This window comes from Lepidothrix coronata, unplaced genomic scaffold (assembly GCF_001604755.1).
Source record: "Lepidothrix coronata isolate B3197 unplaced genomic scaffold, Lepidothrix_coronata-1.0 Scaffold24, whole genome shotgun sequence".
Taxonomy (NCBI): Eukaryota; Metazoa; Chordata; class Aves; order Passeriformes; family Pipridae; genus Lepidothrix; species Lepidothrix coronata.
Window position 1 is genome coordinate 1,060,738 of NW_016690204.1, and position 18,484 is coordinate 1,079,221.

At 49.1% G+C, this 18,484-nt stretch overlaps 1 protein-coding gene across 3 annotated transcripts; it reads left to right on the forward strand.

Annotated features, from left to right (window-relative positions):
• The first annotated feature begins 1,525 nt into the window (after positions 1-1,525).
• On the forward strand, positions 1,526-18,385 carry CCNF (cyclin F). 3 transcript variants are annotated; one of them, XM_017808722.1, is made up of 18 exons: positions 1,526-2,306; positions 2,395-2,480; positions 7,585-7,739; positions 8,162-8,268; positions 8,998-9,065; positions 9,578-9,771; positions 10,095-10,148; positions 10,655-10,759; positions 11,296-11,373; positions 11,763-11,914; positions 12,658-12,822; positions 13,692-13,815; positions 14,166-14,346; positions 15,186-15,273; positions 15,644-15,743; positions 16,044-16,174; positions 16,361-16,530; positions 17,085-17,482. In XM_017808722.1, coding segments are annotated over exons 2-18 (2,271 nt in total). In that variant the 5' UTR covers positions 1,526-2,306; positions 2,395-2,479. The 3 variants fall into 3 exon arrangements, with proteins under 3 accessions (XP_017664211.1, XP_017664208.1, XP_017664210.1); XM_017808719.1 differs by having other exon boundaries at positions 1,526-2,480; positions 17,085-18,385; XM_017808721.1 differs by lacking the exons at positions 1,526-2,306; positions 2,395-2,480 and adding an exon at positions 6,071-6,177.
• Positions 18,386-18,484: the final 99 nt, after the last annotated feature.

Below are 18,484 nucleotides of genomic sequence, written 5' to 3' on the forward strand. Positions count from 1 at the left end.
CAGGCTGGGTCCATCATGGAGGCTGGGTTGTTACTGGACCCACCCACACCACCACAGACACAAAGCTGGCAGGTCCTGTGGGCCATTAGCATCGCTCCTCATGCTCCCTTTGCCATGGGTTTCCTGCAGCACCACGGTGCCTTTCCCACCCCGAGTCCCCGCACACAAAGTCTGTGTGCTGTGCAGTGTGGGGCCTGGGTTCTGCAGCACCTGCAGGAGGACACCAGGGTGATCCACCACCTCCTACCCGGTGCCAAGGGCTGTGCCCTGTCAAAAAACCCGCCAGGATGAGGATTTCACACATCTGTGAGCTGGCCCAGCGTGCCAGGTGCTGGTTTCACCTCGTGCCCTGAGCCTTCACGTGCATATGGCAGAGAGCACCAGCAGAACTCACAGCCCTCTTTCTGAGAACCTTTCTGCAGGACACTTTTGCCACGTCATTTGTCCTAAAAGCCATGTTCACCCTTCCTCTGCCTTGGTGGGACCAGCCCTGGATTTTGGAAAGCACTGCATTAACCTATTTCCTACAGGTTAATTTACCTGGTTTACATTCAGGTACCACCCTAGAATAGTGCTACTCATGGAGGGCAGTCAAATTACACCTAAAAAAACATGCAGATTTGTGAAATTAGAGCTTCTGGTTCCAAAATATCAGTGCACCCCTTTTGGCTTCGGAATGCTGCACTGGGATGTCCTCAAACTGGAAAAACGCCCGAAAACTGAAGGTTCGATGCCCCATCACATGAGTTTGATGCCACCTCGTGGTAGCTCCATGTCTTGATACACAAGGGAAGGGTTTCACTCTCAAGGTGTTCCATGTCCCGATTTGCAACGGAAAGGTTTCACTTTTGGGATGTTCCATGTCGTGATTTGCAAGGGAAGGGTTTTGCTTTTAGGATGTTTCCCAAGCATGTTCCTTCTGACAGAGAAACACAGTTTGGAGAAAGGATGGGTATCCACAGATGTCCAGCTCTTCAGTGCTGATTTGCAGCCCCACAGCACTGTTAATAAATGTTAGTATGAATGTAAAACACAGGGATTGCATCAGTAATGCTATGTGGGAATACCTAAAGGAACGGGATGTGGCCACCGGAGAATATGTTGAGATGTCCTGATATAAAACTTTTCCCTCATTGTCTTGGGATCTCAGACAAACACTTCCACCCAATTTGCAGCTGGATTTGTGGATTTGGAGGAGCTCTTTCCTCCCCTGGAGAGCAGCTCCTTCTCCAGACCAGTTATCATCACATTATACTAAAGGTGTAATAAAGAGCTGAATTATCTCACCTTTCAAAAGTGGGATGGGAAACGTTACAAAGACTGGTGGGACTATTTCAATTGAGAATTGGTTCTTTCCAGAGAAAATTTTCTCTCCTCCCTTCTCAGCACTTCAGCCTTATGACAACAGGGAGAGATTTGCCAGGAGCATTCATGGAGTATTTGAGCCTTCCATGCAGTAAATAGTCCAGATTACTTTCATTTGCCCTTCAAACTGCAGGAAAGATGCCGCTTTAAAACTGCCAGAATACATTTTATGGCCACTATAATATAAAATTCCCATGTCCACTGATTGAATAATCACAGACTAAATAAAAATTGTAGTGAAATGACTCCCTATTTCCCAAGCCACAGTTACTCTTGTATCCACAAGGCCCTGCAGAAATGCTGGATCCTGAAGGCAGCATAGCTGGGACCTTTCTGCAGCCGAGCTAATTACTCTCAGGTTTCAGCTTGGCTAACTAACTTTCATGTGGCCCTATGACATCACAGGCATTTTCTTTTCAATTCTGGAACTATCTTGGACAGTGTTGGTTAGAAAAACCTCTGCAAACCAAACAGCTCTGCCGTGAAATGAGACAGATGTCACTTTACTGTCTAGATAAATGATATTACTTTTGCAACAGCATGTAATGCAACCTCCAGCGTTCAGGGGCTTGTCTGAAATTTCTTCACCAGACTGAAAACTCTGAATGCCTAAACTTAGCTGTTTGTTAACCTGTTCACTAACTGAAGAGTTTAGAGGGAATGTTACATTCATATAGGTTTATATCACTGTCTCCAAGTCCTATTTGACCGAAATTCTTCATCTTTGCTCTTTCCTTAAAATCTGTACATTTGAGTCTGATTGCAATTCATTAACAAATTAGAGTGGAAAAAATGGACTAGTTCTAAAGAGACTTTCATAGATTTCTGAAGAGGCTTTAAAAACTGAAGTGCCTGAGGCAGTGAGCAAATGATAATCTGTGTATCCTCTTTCTCTCACATGGACTTGAGAAAGTGCAAGCTGATATTTGCCTGGCTAAAAGGTATTTTCAGCAAATTTTCAGTTTTTCTGGGGGAATGTTGCTGTTGAATGTATTGCTTAGATGGCCTCAGGCCCTTGGATCTCTTCAGAAGAGGGATCAACACCTTGAGTGAAACTGGAGCTCGTGTAGAGCATCTCCAATGCCTGGAGAATCCCAGGTTTGGCAGAACAGCGAGTAAGTGTTACCCTTGTGTTGAGTCTTGTTTAAATCGCAGCAATCAAGGCAAACCAAACATCTTTGTTGTATTTACCCTCGTTTCCACAGCCAGAAGTGAAGGGAGCAAGGAGGTTTTCTGACTGAGGAGAAATGCAACCCTCTACCTGCTCTTTAGTGGAGAAAGAGACAGGATAAATAAGGGAAATCAGAGAATCCCAGAATGGTTTGGGAGGGACATTAAAGCTCATCTCAATCCAATCCCCTGCCACAGGCAGGGACACCTTCCACTAGCCCAGGTTGCTCCAAGCTCTGTCCAACCTGGCCTTGGACACTTCCAGGGACGGAGCAGCCACCGCTTCTCTGGGCAACCTGTGCCAGGGCCTCAACACCCTCTCAGCCAAGAATTTCTTCGTAATACCTAATCTGAACCTGGCCTTCACCAGCTTAAGGATATTCCCCCTTGTCCTATCACTACATGCTCTTGTGAAAAGTCCCTCTCCAAGGGAAATCCAGCTCAGAAGCTGGAAACAGTGATCAAATAATGCACCTTCTCCTCTGCAGGGACTGACTCTTCACTGTAATGGCTTTCCAAGGAGGTGCACCTGTGTTTAGCATGGTGAATCCAACCTGATCTTTTGGAGAAGTGGCCATGTTTAGGTAATGTGTGTCCTACTACACACCCGTCAGCCTCTGATCTGGTTTCTCTATCAGTGACAAAACCATCTGGATGTCCTGCCATCCTATCCAGAGGGGACAAACCAGGCCAAGGTTTACTGCTTCTGAAAACCTCACCGCCCGCCTCCCTGTGTCCACCCACGTTTTGGCTATACCTGTCCTTCAAACGTAACCCTGCCATGTCTGGAAAGAACAGGATCTACCTGAGGGGACTCTGCACCGCAGCTCACTCAAGGAGCATCTTCTGCTGCAATCTGAGCTCTCTGTGGGGAGCTGATTTCTCATGTTTTGTTTGCTGGTTCAGCTTATTTTTAGTTGACAGAAACAGCTGTGAGGCAGAGAAGAAATAAGGAACAAAAGCCGACAGCATGATTAACTTTTTAACTCAAAATGCTTCTCAATTAAAAGAAGCTAAATATTCCCTGTGCTCCTGGTGCTGCTTTTCCCTGTCAGCAGCTGTCGTGCTCCCCACGAACATGACGCAGTTGCACAGATGGAGGAGGTGGAGCTGCATGGGAGAAAGGCTGATCACAGCTGCTGGTCCACCGTGGTCACCTCACGGGAGTGGGGGACAATGCATGGTGTGCCAGCCCAGCACAGACAGAAGAAGCCACTAGGCCATCTGAGCTCAGCCTCCCTGACCATAAAATGAGATCCCTGGTGAGATTCCAAAGCTATCCCAATCCCAAGGGTGTGGGTGCAGAGAAGCAACCAGAACTTCATGTCCTACCACTGAAAAGCGCTTGTGAAATCCTCTAACAAGTCTCACAAACGCTACCAGGAAGAAACCTCAGCTCCGCTGGGATTGACAATGTTTATTCAACGTACAGCACTGGGAAACTTTTCAGCCACCACAAACTGGGGCACAGTCATTTTATGTCCCACAAAGTAACAGTTCCTCTTCTCACTGCTTTACATCTTGTGAGACTTAAGACTCACAAAATTCTCCAGATGGGCAGATTCAATATCTGATTTTGCTTTGCCTTCCAGCCTTTTCAATACACCTCCTTATGCCACTCTGCTCTTTGCCTTGGGAGGATCAGGGCTTTCCTCTAAATCCTGCACTCAGGGTTGAACTGTGACCCCCAATTGTCTGCCTAATCCCCCCTGGCCCTCACACAAGGCCAGGAAGGGGCAGGAGCAGGGCAGTGTGCTGGGGAGGGACAGGGCGATGCTGTGGCTCAGGACATCAGGAATGGCCTCTGTCTGGGCTGCTTTGCTCCTTCCTCAAGCAGGAATCCCAGAAAGGTTCAGCTTGGAAGGGACCACAGTGGGGGATCTGGTCCCACCTCCCTGCTCAAGCAGGGTTATCCCAGAGCACACGGCACAGGATCGTGTCCAGGAGGTTCTGGAATATCCCCAGAGACACTCCACCCCCTCCCTGGGCAGCCTGTTCAGTGCTCAGTCACTGCACAGGAAAGAAGTTCTTCCTCATGTCCAGGTGGAACTTTCTGGGCATAAGTTCCTGCCTGTTCCTCTTATCCTATTGCTGCCCCCCCACTGAGCAGAGCCTGGTCCATCCTCTGCCCCCTCCCTGCAGATCCTGACACACACTGGGGAGGTCCCCTCTCAGTGTCTCCTCTCGAGACTAAACAGCCCCAGCTCCCTCAGCCTTTCCTTGTCCCATCAGCATCTTCCCTCTCTGGAGCTGCCAGAGCAGGTCCAGAGGAGGCCACGGAGATGCTCCCAGGGCTGGAGCCCCTCTGCTCTGGAGCCAGGCTGGGAGAGCTGGGGGGGGTTCATCTGGAAAAGAGAAGGCTCCAGGGAGACCTGAGAGCCCCTTCCAGTGACAAGGGATGGAGAGACAGGACAAGGGGAAATGGCTTCCCACTGTCAGAGGGCAGGGTTAGATGGGATATTGGAAAGAAATTTTTCAATGTGAGGGTGGTGAGCAGGTTGCCCAGAGAAGCTGTGGTTGCCCCATCCCTGGGTGTCCAAGGCCAGGTTGGAGCAACCCGGGCTAGTGGAAGGTGTTCCTGTCCATGGCAGGGGGATGGAACTGGATGGCCTTTAATGTCCCTTCTAACCCAAACCTGTGTGATTCTGTGATCTGCTCCAGCAGCTCGGAGTTTCCCTTGTCCTGAGGAGCCCAGAACTGGACACAGCACTCCAGATGTGCCTCCCCAGGGTGAGCAGAGGGGCAGGATCCCCTCCCTGACCTGCTGGAAATGCTCTTCCTCACACACTTGAGGATGCCCAACCTTGGCTCCAGGGCTGGTCAGGGACAGCTGTGGGACACCGGGACCCCCAAGGCCTTCTATGCAGACCTACTGCCCAGCAGGCAATGCCCTCCCTAGTGCCTTAGCTCCAGCACGAACACTCTCAGGCGCTGGTCGCTCAGGGTGGAAACCATCAGGCAGCAACAAACCCCCAGCGCTACATCAGCAGCTCCCTTGGCCGGGCAGCATCAGCCCATCACAGGTGGCCGCGGGTGAGCGTCACCGCAGCGGCAGGGCAGGCTGCTGCCAGCTGGGTCGTGCGAAGAGAAGGGACTCCTAGGCTCGGGGGGAGCCGGGGACGGCGCTATGCCCCAGGTCGTGCCGGCGCGGGGTAACGCAGCACCGCGAACATGGCGGCGGCTCCGTGAGGGGAAGCACCACCCCTGCCATGTCCCGCCCGCCCGGTAGGGGGCGCGCTGCCGCACGCGCATGCGCCGCCCCGCCACGGGTTCGAACCGCCAACTGCCCCAATTCGAATTCGCATCCTCGTTGCCCAATCACAGCGCGCGGCGCGAATCCGACCCCGCCCCCTCCGCCCTTCTGGCCAATCGCAGGCCCTGCTGTGTTTAAAACAAGTGAGCGCGGGCGGGGGGCGGCACTGCGGGGCGGCGGGCGGGCCCGGTGGGTGGAGCTTGCGCCACTCACGGCGCTCGCTGGGCGCGCCCGCGGGGCCAGCGGGGCGTGTCTGCCCGGCAGACCCCGCCCGCTCCCGGCGCTCCGGTCCCTCCTCTGGCCGTGCCGCTCGCTTCGAGCCGGGCAGGGCGCTGTGTCCGCCCGCTTCACGCTGGGTCCTCGGGGCAGCGCTGCCATGAAGACGGGCGGTGAGCGCGGGTCTGCCGCGGGCGCCGCGTCCTCCCGCGCGGAGGGGCGGCCCCGCCGGGCGCCTCTGAGGGCAGGGGTGGGCACGGGGCACTCCGAGCCCTGGCCGGGTGAGGGGCTGGCAGCGGCGGGTGCCGGGCCGGCGCCTGCGCGCCCAGATTCAAACGCGGCGGTGGCTCGGGGCTCTCGGGGGCTCCCCGGATCCCTCCCGGGGCCGGCGCTGGTCACGGAGCGCTGCCCGCCCGGGCCGCCCCGGCCGCAGGATCCGAGGCTGTGCCTGAGCGCTCCGGCCTCGCACCAGGGCTTCGGGATGTATTCTGGGCGTGGGGTAGCGCAGCAGGCGCCTGTGAGCTTGTAGGGTGCGCGTTAATGTGCAGGACACTCCATTCAAAGCTAAGAGAAAGCGTTTTTTCCGCCACGGGTGGCTGAGCGGTGGCACCGGTTGCCCGCACAAATTGTGGGGTCCGTGTCCTCGGAGATGATCAAACCCGCCTGGATGTGATCCTACCCGCCTTGGCAGGGTGCTTGAACTGGGTGACTCTAGAGCTCCCTTCCAGCCCAAAGTACCCTGATTTCATGAGGCGACGCTTTGGAAATTAACCTGTGCCACTTCCTGTCTTTAGAAATTGAGTTTTCCCTGGGTTGCTCAAGTACCCCCCGCTCCCCAGGCATTTGGATGCTCATATAGACAGAATTGGCATCCCAGCGTAGGAGTCCATTTCGTTTTCATGGCAGTGATACTGCTGAAGAGAATATGTTTTTTATATAATATATATATATATATGTATCTCTCTCTAGATATACATACATATAATAGCAATAAATATAAAGATATATATATATATATGTTATATATATAACATTATTGCATTGCAATAATTCTCCAGAAGGTGCAGGCAATGGATTTTACATCAGCACCCATGGCAGCAACTGGCTGCTGGGAGATGGGCTTGAGCAGGTTTGGTGGGTCTTAACTTCCTACTATCTGTGGTCACATTCCAAGGGCTGCTGTCAGTTGAGAAGGAAAAGTTGGGGTGTGGGGGAGGTAAATTAAGTTGTAGTGGTGACAGTTAAACCATTTGTCACTACTGAGCAGGGACAGTTAAGCTGATTGTCACCACTAAACACGGTCACAGGAGTCAGGCTCTCTGTGAAGAGCATGAGCCATCCCTTCTGAGCCTCTGGGCTTTGTTAACCAAACTGAAGGAGCCCCTTACTGCTCTGAGGCTTAGTCTTGTCGTGTTATGTGGCACATGCTACATTTCTCTGGTTAATATGTTTGAAGTGTCCTGTGCTGCAGTGAAAAGGAGCTCAAATAAACACCTTTTTGTGTGTGTATACTCTGCAGTGCCTTTTTTCCTTGTGCTGTTCCATCACTAACTGAGGTGTCCCATGTCTTTCTTTTGCAGTGGTTCACTGTAGATGTTCCAGATGTTTTTCTTTCCCTTCAAAACGAAGGATAATAAAACGACCTCGAGTCCTGACATTCTTAAACCTGCCTGAGGATGTTCTGTTTCACGTCCTGAAAGGCCTCCCTGCTGCTGACATCCTCTCAGTCAGAGCTGTAAGTCTGCTGCTGCTTCCCCTCTGGCAGGTACCACGGCTCAGCCCTGCCTGCAGGAGCCTGGACTGCACATGGAACAGGCTTTCCATGTCAGAGTGAGCCTGAAGAAACCCAAAAAGTACCTGCAAGGATTAGACTTTTGCTCTCCTAGTGGCAGTTTGATCTCTCACTGCTCAAGCTTAAGAAGAGTAACAGCAGTATTTGAGTGCTCTGTGCTCATTTTCTGTGGCAATTGTCCTGCTGGATCACTGTGACTGAACAAATTGGTTTGCCATCTTTTGCCTCAACTTGTTACCTGCCTGATAATGGTTATGATTAACTGGTGATTAGTTAGTTACCTCTCTAAAATTAGATCACAAAGACTTGCTTTTCTGTTGGTCCCTTTATTTTAGTAATTATTATTTTGTGTTCCCTCCGTGCAGGTGCACTCACACCTTAAATACCTTGTGGATAATCATTCCAGTGTTTGGGCACACGCAAGTTTCCAAGACATGTGGCCTTCTCCAAACAACCTGAGGATGTTTGAAAGGTAAACTTTAAATATCAAATTTGTCTGGCCTTCTAGAAGGGGATGTTTGAAGACAGATACACAGTTCTAATCAGTCTTCAGTGTAACTGGGGGATGTGACTTGTACAAAGAGGAGAAGTCTTGGTTTGGGGGATGAAAAATGGTTGATTTCGGGTCTAAGCTGCAGCTGATCGCTGCTGTCTCTTCAACCAGAGCAGAACCCATGGCATGGACCAAAGTTATTCCTCTTTATGGGCATCAATATTCATATTGGAGCATAGTACATTAGCTGAAATCTTTTCCTGGTGCTTACATATGAATGACCAAGTGAAATGAGAGGCTCCAGAGAATAACTGTGTTTCTGAGTTAGCTTGGTCACTTCTTGTGTAAACCAGTGTATTGAAAAATAGGTGAATTTCAGTAACAAAGTTGGAAAGGGTAACAATAAATATGCTTTAAAAAGATGGAAAATGTCTTTTTATCCATCTGATTTGAAGGGCATCCATTGGTTTTGTAGTGTCAGAAATTTCTTCAACAGGTTTAAATGCTACAATAATTGTTTTTCTTCCGACTGCCACTTTGCATGTGTTCTCTGTCTGAGGAAGACTGCTGTGTGCACATCAATTTGGGAGAGAGGAGCACAAGGACTTGATGGTTTGATGCATGTCCTTGAGGGTGCAAGTCCCAAAATGTGCATTCTGGTGTTGGGAATGATTTCAACCTCAAACACCTTCTTTGTTTGCCGTTCAGGGCTGCTGAAAGTGGTAACTTCGAAGCTGCTGTGAAGCTGAGCTTGGCATACCTGTACAACGAAGGCTGTGAGTGTGGAAGCTTGTCCTGGGGCTTTGGGGGAACATGGCATGGCAGAAGGGAGCTTTACATTTCAATGCTTTACCACTGGCTGCTAAACTGAGCACAGAGCCTGTGAATTTGGATTTAGGAGTTGTCCTCTGCAAACTTCTGATCAAACTCAGCTGCTTCCCTGGTGTGATAAAAAATGTGTCAGAAGAGCCTGACAAGTGCCAGGAGGAGCCTTCTCACAGAGGGTCCTGGCAGGACAGGCTCTTCCACGCTGGTTTGTTTGTACACTGGCAGGAGTTAACACTCCTGTGAGGGCTGGGATTTGCAACCCTGCCCTCACCTTGGGGTTATATATTTCTTAACTCTGACTGTAGTAAGATTTTTCTTCTGCCGTCGCCATGATTTTTAAGGCACTAAATGGAAGAAATAGTTCAGTCTTCCCGATTGTTTCCTATTGTGTGTCTTGGCCTTGCCAAGCCAGGCACTGTGAACAAACTGTACATGGGTTCTGTTTTTGTCTCTGGTTCAGTGTCTATCACGGGCCATGGTCGTGCAGAAGTGAATGGAATAAAGGCATCTCACTACTTCAGCTTGGCAGAGCACCTGAATGTGTGTGCAGTGCCCTTCATCTGGCTCTTCATCCGTCCTCCCTGGTCCTTCACTGGAAGCTGCTGTAAAGCTGTGGTCTATGACAGTCTCAAAGCAGAGTGTCAGCTCGAGCAGGTTTGGTTTATTTCTGCCCTTGACTTTCTCATTATTTTGGAAAAAGTGCTTTTGTTCCCCCAAGGACCCTCCTGTGCTCTTGTTGCTTCAATGGCTGTGGCTCAGTCATTTTATTGAATTTATGGCCAAACCACACATGATACATCCCCAATGCCAGAGGCCTGTACTGTCTGTTCTGAGAGGTTCAGTGCTGTCTCAGATCTAACAAAACATGGAGAAAAGCAAGGGGAAGGAGTGATTGAAAGACAAGACAAAACTGTAGTCTGAAATTACTAGCAAGAATTGCTATGGTTCTTTGTTTAACAATCTTTATCTTTCTTCAGGCTCAGAAAGGATCTATTCTCCACAGCTTGGCTAAGGTCTTGAATTTCTTTGAGGTGAGCAGTGTTCCCAGTATGATGTTTGGGTTTGTTTGATGCTGGTGCTGTTTACCTTGATTAAAAAAATAAGTCAGCCAGATGCTCTTATTCTCCTCAAGTGGCCCAGGAATTTCTGTTCTCTTGAGTTTAATTTACTGGTTGTTTAAAGGAACATTATTAACTTAGTTTATTGAATTGTACAAACAGTGAAATTAATTTTGGCTTAATCATGGGCTTGTAGTGTGTTCAGGTCTCAAAGGAAGCCTTCCAGTCGTAATGCCTAGCAAAAAAAAAAAAAAAAAGAAAAAAGCCTTCAGTGGCAAACAAGCCAAAAAGCTTTTTTCTGGCTGAGGAAAAGCACTAATTGCTCCCAGAGCCTGAGTCTGCAAATGAGTGGATGTGGGAGCATCCCTCAGAGGCTGAAGGGCACTCCCAAGGGATGGATTCTGCTGTTAGCTTCTGAAGTGTTGAGGCATCCAGTTGTTTGGGCAGAAAAAATACCATTGTATGCCTTCTGTTTTCAGGATGAAGGAAAAAAGAAAGAATCCCTTGAAATGCTTGAGGAATCATCCAAGCAGGGTTGTTTAATCAGCTCCTACCTCCTTTGGGAAAATAACAGAAAGGCTGCTGTAAGTAGTAACTTTTTGTATCACAACAACTTTTCACTTAACTTCTGGGCCTCTGTTATATGCAAGGAATGTCCTCAGAAAGAAATTGCTGTTCCTGAGCTTACCTTCATGGACAAGGAGAGCACTAAGACCTCTCTGAAATGAGCTTTGGTGTCTGGCTGGGGGTTTGAAGTGAGGAGTTGTAGCTGAGGTGCAGCAGAGGTTGCTTTACACTCACTCTGCTGAAGACCTGGGCACTGCTGGCCAGTGATCCCAGGACTCACTGGGGAGCAGGAAGGGGAGGCTCCTGCCTTGTCAGTAATAAATCTGCCAAAGCTCTCACCTTGTAATCCTGAGTGCCAGGTCTCATTTCCTGTGAGACCTTGGGCAAGAACTGGAGAAAAGTTCTTAAAAACAGCACTGTCTTAAAAACTGGTTGCTGAAATAATAGATGTACCCCCAGGCAGTGTGTTTCCTCTGGATATTGGTACTACAGTTCTTCTGTTTGTTGTGTAAAGGCAATGGGTTTTTACATCTGTTTACACTCCTGTCTGTAGATGTCAGATCCTGGCAGATACCTCCAAAGTCTCAGGAAGCTACGAGACTACGCAGCAAAGGGCTGCTGGGAAGCACAGGTAAGACTGAGTTTTCCTAGAAGAACAGTCTTTAATTGGTCCTTTCTGTGCTGCCACTGTAGGTTTAGATTTCTCCTTTTAGAAGCAGGGCCAACACTGCTGGATAATGTCGATATGTGCACGTGTATCTACTTTGCACATTCCCCTCTTTGGGAAATGACTGCACACCTGTGGTACAATGAGTAAAGATCCATCTTTTGATGGACTTAAAAGCCTGGCCCCAGATAATGTGTGTGCTCAACATTTTAAACCAAACTAGGAACTACTGATTCAAGTAGTTTGTCTTGTTCTCTCTGTTTTTAGCAGGAAAATTAGAGGACCATCCTGTGCTACCTGAGTTTGTATTTGGTAAAATAAACACGCTTTCTTTTGTGTTCTCTCTACTACAGATAGCTTTAGCCAAAGCTTGTGGGAATGGAAACCAACTAGGATTAGAAGCAAAGTCTTCCAGGGAAATGGTTTCTCAAATCTTTCAAGCTTCCCTTCCTATCAGCAAGCAAAGCATCTTCACTGTGCAGAAAGGAATGAATGAAATAATGAGGTAAGAACTTGGATCCAGGAGTCAGGCCACACAGCAGAAACCATTCCCTATTTCCCTCTACATCTCTACATTCCCTCTACAACTTCTCTGAGCAACCTGTGCCAGGGCCTCACTGCCCTCATAGGGAAGAATTTCTTCCCAATATCCCACCTAACTCTGCCCTCTAGCAGTGGGAAGCCATTCCCACTTGTCCTGTCTCTCCAAAGTCCCTATGGACTGTCTTTACCTGAGTAAACACCCACAGTGGAGTCAGCTGTGTTATCCTGCTTCTCAGTCCTTACCTAGTTCTTTATCCATCCCTGGGCAGAGCTTGTTACATTCTATTGCTGTCTCCCATGAAGGGCAGCTCCACCACTTCACCCTGCTGGTGTGTCCTTCCTAACAAGTACAGAGCCATCCATGGCAGCATTCCAGCCACACAAGTTATCCCACCGTGGCTCTGGAACTGGTGAGATCGTGACCCTGTGACTGCACACACACTTCCAACCCCTCCTGTTTATTCCCCATGCTGTGAGCGTTGGTGTGCAGGGAGGTGAAGGAACAGGCAGGTTTTTTGGAATCCAAAAGAATCCACCACATCCACACACACCCTGAAGGGGCTTGGCCTTCTGGCTCCCACCTTGGGAGGCAGCTCGGGAACACTTGGCACTGCCTGGCTCATTCCCCTGTTGGATGTGATGCCATGAGCATCTTCAGACACTGCTGTCCAAGTCCTTGCTTACATCTCTCCCTTCCCATTCTAGGTACATCCTGGTGGATTGGCTGGTGGAAGTGGCCACCATGAAGGACTTTTCCAGTCTGTGCCTTCACATGACAGTGGGGTGCGTGGATCGTTACTTGAAGCTGCGACCTGTGCCTCGTGCTCGGCTCCAGCTTTTGGGAATAGCCTGCATGGTCATTTGCACACGGTGAGGGTTCTGCCTGATGAACAGAGGTGGGGTCTGTGATCACCCAAACTCATTCCTGCAGCTCAAACTGCTCCCCCAACCCATCCATTGCTGGTAATGCTGGAAAGACTCTTTGGCTCCCCTCTACCTTGACAGCTGCTTAACTGTGTTCACATACAAACACAGTCTCTGCAAATGAGGCACAAAATGCAGTTCTTTGCAGGTTTTTTCATATTTTAAAACAAGGTCATAGTGGTGGTTTGCTCTAAATGTATTCCATCGGCAGCTGGAATTTGGCATGAGACATTGGCACCATGCCAAAGTAATAACTGCAGCAGTGGTGTTCTGTAGTTTAGATTGTTTGACTCAGGTGAACTCTGTGGTGAGGTTCAAAATTATCCTTCTATGCTAATTTCCTCAATATCCTGCATCTTAACCTAGGAGAGGTTTCATAAATGAAGAATTAAGATCACAGAATCACAGATTGGTTTGGGTTGAAAGGGACCTTTAATAACCATCTTATCCCACCCCCTTCCATGGGCAGGGACACCTTCCACTAGCCCAGGCTGCTCCAAACCCTGTCCAACCTGACCTGGAACACTTCCAGGGATGGGGCAGCCACAGCTTCTCTGGGCAACTTGTGCCTCACCACTGTCACAGCCAAGATTTCTTTCCATATTAGGAAGAGTATTCCAAATTAGGAACTTTGTAGTAGATGGTTCTGACTTACAGGTGAAATAAATGAAGAACTGCAGTTCTCTCTTTCCTGGTCTGCCTGGGAGAGTACCTTGTGCAGTTTAACTGGAGTCATCTTGGGTGCATTTATCTGCCAGAGCTGCACAAATTCCCTTTCTTCTGGGGCTGACTGTCAATATTATTTGACGTTGCAGTTTCATCAGCAAAGAGATGCTGACGATACGAGAAGCTGTGTGGCTGACAGACAACTCCTACAAGTATGAAGAGCTGGTCAGAATGATGGGAGAGATCATTTCTGCCCTAGAAGGAAAGATAAGGGTGAGTATGGAAAGTGGATGGAATATTTCCCCCCCTGGGCTGCTGTTCAACTTGGGCTGTGGCAGTGCTTACCTAAGGAGCTGGGGGTTTGTGTGAGTGTTCCCAGTCAGCTGTGGAGCCTGTGCATGTGTCAGAGCATGTAGATGCAGAACCCTCTGCCTTCTGTAGAGATTAAAACTTCAGTTTTAGAAGGCCATTTATTCTCTCACTGGAGAGCGTTTCAATGTAGTAGTTAAAAAAACAAAACAAACAAAAAACCCCTAAAAAAACCAGCATCTCCTGCAAACAACTGTTCTAAACACTTTGTGCTGGTCCTATATTTCCAACCTCTCTTCTCCTTTCTGCACCAGATACCCACCATTTTGGACTACAAAGAAGTTCTGTCAAGCATAGTCTTGCTGGAGAGAAGAACTCTTCACCTTTACAGCTTCATTTGTGAGCTGTCCCTGCTGAACACGAGCCTCAGTGTGTACTCCCCGGCCCGGCTGGCGGCTGCAGCTCTGCTGCTGGCCAGGATCCTGCACAGCCAAGGTGAGGAACCAGACCTGGACTGGGGCTGCAGCACCGTGTGCCACTCTGCCTGCTCTTTTTAGGGAGGTTTTGGGGTGGGTTTGGGTGCCAGTTTGCCTTGAGGCAAGATGTCCCTGTCACTGTGCTGGGGGAGGTGGGAATGGGGTGGAAAGGAGGGGGACGGATATGAGACTTCAGAATGAAGAGTTGAGTTCAACCTCTTCAGCTGTACTGGGCCACCAAGTTGGTTAGAAGGATGGAGCACCTCCTGTGAGGAAGGACTGAGAGAACTGGGATTGTTCAGCCTGGAGAAGAGAGGGCTCTGGGGAGAGACATTAGAACCTCTTCCAGTGCCTAAAGGGGCTCCAGGAGAGCTGGAGAGGGACTTTGGGCAAGGGCCTGGAGGGACAGGACAAGGGGGAATGGCTTCCTACTGCCAGAGGGCAGGGTTAGTGTCCAAGGGCAGGTTGGACAGGGCTTGGAGCAACCTGGGCTAGTGGAAGGTGTCCCTGCCCATGGCAGGGGGTGGGATGAGATGAACTTTAAGGTCCCTCCCAACCCAAACCATTCTGCGATTCTATTATACCTCTTAATAGCTGTGATGCACTAGAGCATTAGCACCAGACTGTTCAAGCTTTGTGTTTAAATGAGAGTGAGGATTTCTGTCCTTAGCTGGAACTTCAGTTTGGCAGGTAAACCTCTCCTTAAAGCCAGCTGTGAACTTGAACAAACTATGGACAGACATAAGCTTGTTAAGATCTTTATATTTATCCTATTAAAAAAAAAAAAAGCTGTCTGACTACAGAACTCCTAAGCTTCATGAATGTGTAATTCAACATATGAATATGTATCTCCTCCAGCACACCCCTGGACCAGCCAGCTGTCTGAGTGCACCGGCTTCTCTCTTGAAGACCTTGTGCCCTGTGTGCTGAGCCTCCACCAAAAGTGGTAATGGTTTGGGGACTCTTTGGGAGGGCATGAGTACTTGGATTGCAGCTCTTGCAGATGTGCTGCACCTGCACAGTCAGCCCTTCCCAGTGAAGGAAAAGCTTATGGGAAACTGCCTTGACCCCCCCACAAGACACTAAGGCCCAGTTCAGGGCCAGCTGTTTTATTTCTCCCAGCTGGTCTGGCCCTGGGTCACAGAAAAGGAATTAAATGCTCATATGCTTAGAACCAAATATCCTGTCTAAGCTGCAGAAACACCAACTCCCTTAGCACAGCACTGAGGGGGACAGAGGGAAAGTGCCTAAATTGGCAGGTTTTCCTAATATTGTTTCATAGCATCTAAGATTGGGGTTTCCATCTTTCTTCCCAGCTTCCATGATGATGTCCCAAAGGATTATAGGCAGGTGTCCCTCATGGCAGTGAAACAGCGATTTGAGGATGAGTGTTATGAAGAAATAGGCAAAGAACAGGTGGGTGAGCTGGGTCTGCATCTGCTGCTGTCTGACACCCAGAGCTGAGCTGCCCAAGGCAGGGGGTGGGGAACTGCAGGTAATGGGAAAGGGATTTTTACTTCAGACCTTTGGAGGGAGAATAAAATGGTAGTTTAAAACTTGATCTGCAGAGACTCTAACTGCTCTTTGAGTATCTTTGGGAAGAACTTGCTGGGATAGATTTCGCCTAGAAAATAAATAGCCTCCTGCTGGCTATTTAGTCCTTCTGGGAATCTCGTGGTCTAATTCTTACTGGCCTTTTTTTTTTTTTTTTTCCAGGTGATGAGTTACAGCCAACTCTGCTCAGCTCTAGGTGTGAAACAGGAGGACCCAGAGCCCAGTCCCTTGCATAGGAATGTAGTGGAAATTCAGACTTTCCTCAGCTCTCCCTCTGGAAAGAGAGCTAAACGGTGAGTGTAACTCGTGGCTGTCAGTGGCTCTGAAGATCAGCCTGAGCCTTTCCTCCTCTCTGGTACCCTGAGGTTTCATTCTTAAATACAATCGATTTTCTTGTCCTTACCTGGACATGCCTCTTAAAAGAGCTGGAGAAGAAGACTTGGCTTTTAACACGTGACTTGTGGATTGTTTTGCCACAGGAGGAGGGAAGACAGCATTCAGGATGACAGGGGCAGCTTTGTGACTACACCCACAGCAGAGCTGTCCTCCCAGGAAGAAAGTCTGCTGGACAACTTCCTTGACTGGAGCTTAGATTCCTGCTCTGGTTATGAAGGTGATCAGGAAAGTGAAGGCGAGAGAGAAGGAGATGGTGAGCAGTTTGTTCTCCTTATATAAAGCAGCCAGGAGCTTTAAACCTGTATTTTTATCTTTGCTTAAAACCATTTCTCAGGCACCAGATGCCTGAACTTTCAGCTGAAGACTGATTGGAAAAACTCTTCCCCTTCCCTGGTGCTTATAATTGTTAAACTATCTCAGAGGTATCTGTTGTTTCTCTGCACTGCTTCAGAACATGATGAGGGGTTTTGTAGCTGCTCAGCATTTGGAAGTGAGGCTGTTTGCAGTGCACTAAACATGATGAACAGCCCACTGTGTTAAAACCACTAGTAAGCTGTTGGTTTTGCTGACTCTGGGCCTGGCTGCTTGTTTTCTAAATAGCTCTTAGTACCTTAGATCTAAGTCCAAATAGTCTGAGGGGGGAGAAGACACTGTGTGAAAAGAGGGTGAACTTTGAGCTCTGCCCTTCATGTGTGAGCAGACAGAAGGTGGACACTCTTGCTTGGCTTTGTTCTGTTTGACTCTGTGCTGGGTGCCTGCTTAGTGCTGGATTTGGGCAGACTGACTTTCTGTCTTCCCCCCCTGCAGTGACCAGTCCCAGTGGGATCCTGGATGTGACTGTGCTGTACCTGGACCCTGCAGAGCACTGTGGGCAGGACTCCAGTGACGACGATGGCCCCGCCGGGGACTGGGATGTGCCTGCAGTGCCCCGGAGGGACACGGAGCTGCCAGGGGAGTATCTCACCCCAAGGAATCCCAACCCAGAGGGGAGCTCGGGCTACTCCTCTGTCAACAGTGCCAGTCCCACCTCTTCTGTGGGAGGCAGCCCTGGAGTTCCCCCCAAACCTACCTCAGCACTGCCCCCTGGCAGTGCCATGAACAGGAAGCCACCCCGGCCCCACGACCTGCACAGGAGGCAAGTCAAGAGGAAAAACATGGCAGAACACACTGAAGAGAGGCTGAACTTGGGCTTCTTAAGCCTCTGATTTCTTTGTGCTTTTAACTTTTCCGGGATTCCTGGAAACCATATTTCTGTTGCAGTCATACAGGGATGATAGTGAATATTGTAAATACCTCCAAAAAACAACCCCCTTTCCCTAAGCCTTGTCTGTTCTGTGTTTCTGTAGCTCCCATCTGGGCTCTTACCTCCCTTCGCAGCTGCCTTTTTACATGTCCCCTATTGTCTGATCCTCTGCTAACTAAGGTTCAGCTCCCTCTGAAATTTTTAGCCCACTTTTGTCATCCCTCCTAGTGATAAAAAAGAACTGTCCTGTCCCTTGCTTCCTCTGAGGCCTGGCACTATGAAATGAATTGACATAGGATCTCAAGTTTCTGAATGTAACACTATGCTTGGATTCTTCCACTTGAAAGACCTCTTTTGAGATTGTGCTGCCTCTTTATTCTGGCCAGGTCTCCCTCAGTTCCCCTCTCCTGTCTGTGGCATTTGCTGCACTGATACAAGGTTTTTATTGAAAAACCCCAGAGGTAAATGAAGGCTCACTGCAGGTCTGAGCTGCTCTCTTACCTACCTCTCATATGGTTTAAACCTCATTTGCCTCTTCTCCTGTTGCCATGTTTTCCTCACCTGACAATTCCTTCTGTGCCTTAACACATAATGAACAGTGGATTACCAAGGTACAAGACTTCCAGGAGGTGTCACTGAAGTTAACACTGGAACTGGACTCCAGGACTGTTTAGAAGTTACTGTGGCATTGGCAACAGTTCAGATACAGTGTAGTGAGTGTTTATTGACAATGTTTTTTATAAAATTGTTTTGTTACTAGAGGTGGCTCCTGCTCTTCCTTCCCCTTGTTCACTGGCCTGGGGCCTGGAGAACTGCTGGGGTGGTTGGGGATGAGGTCAGGTTTAGCTCTGAGCTGAGTTCTGACGGTTCAGTTGCAGTGGCACTGCCTGCAGGTTATGTACATGAATAGCACAAGGAGCTTAAACCACCCTCACAACCCTACAGTAGCCCCAGAAAGGCCTTG

What these genes read in the sequence shown, in the direction of transcription:
- CCNF (XM_017808719.1), top strand. Translation starts at nt 2,354, where the DNA reads ATGTATTGCTTAGATGGCCTCAGGCCCTTGGATCTCTTCAGAAGAGGG. An exon ending in GGAATGAATGAAATAATGAG is followed by an intron (nt 11,915 to 12,657) that starts GTAAGAACTTGG and finishes TTCCCATTCTAG; the next exon opens with GTACATCCTGGTGGATTGGC. An exon ending in AAGAAATAGGCAAAGAACAG is followed by an intron (nt 15,744 to 16,043) that starts GTGGGTGAGCTG and finishes TTTTTTTTCCAG; the next exon opens with GTGATGAGTTACAGCCAACT.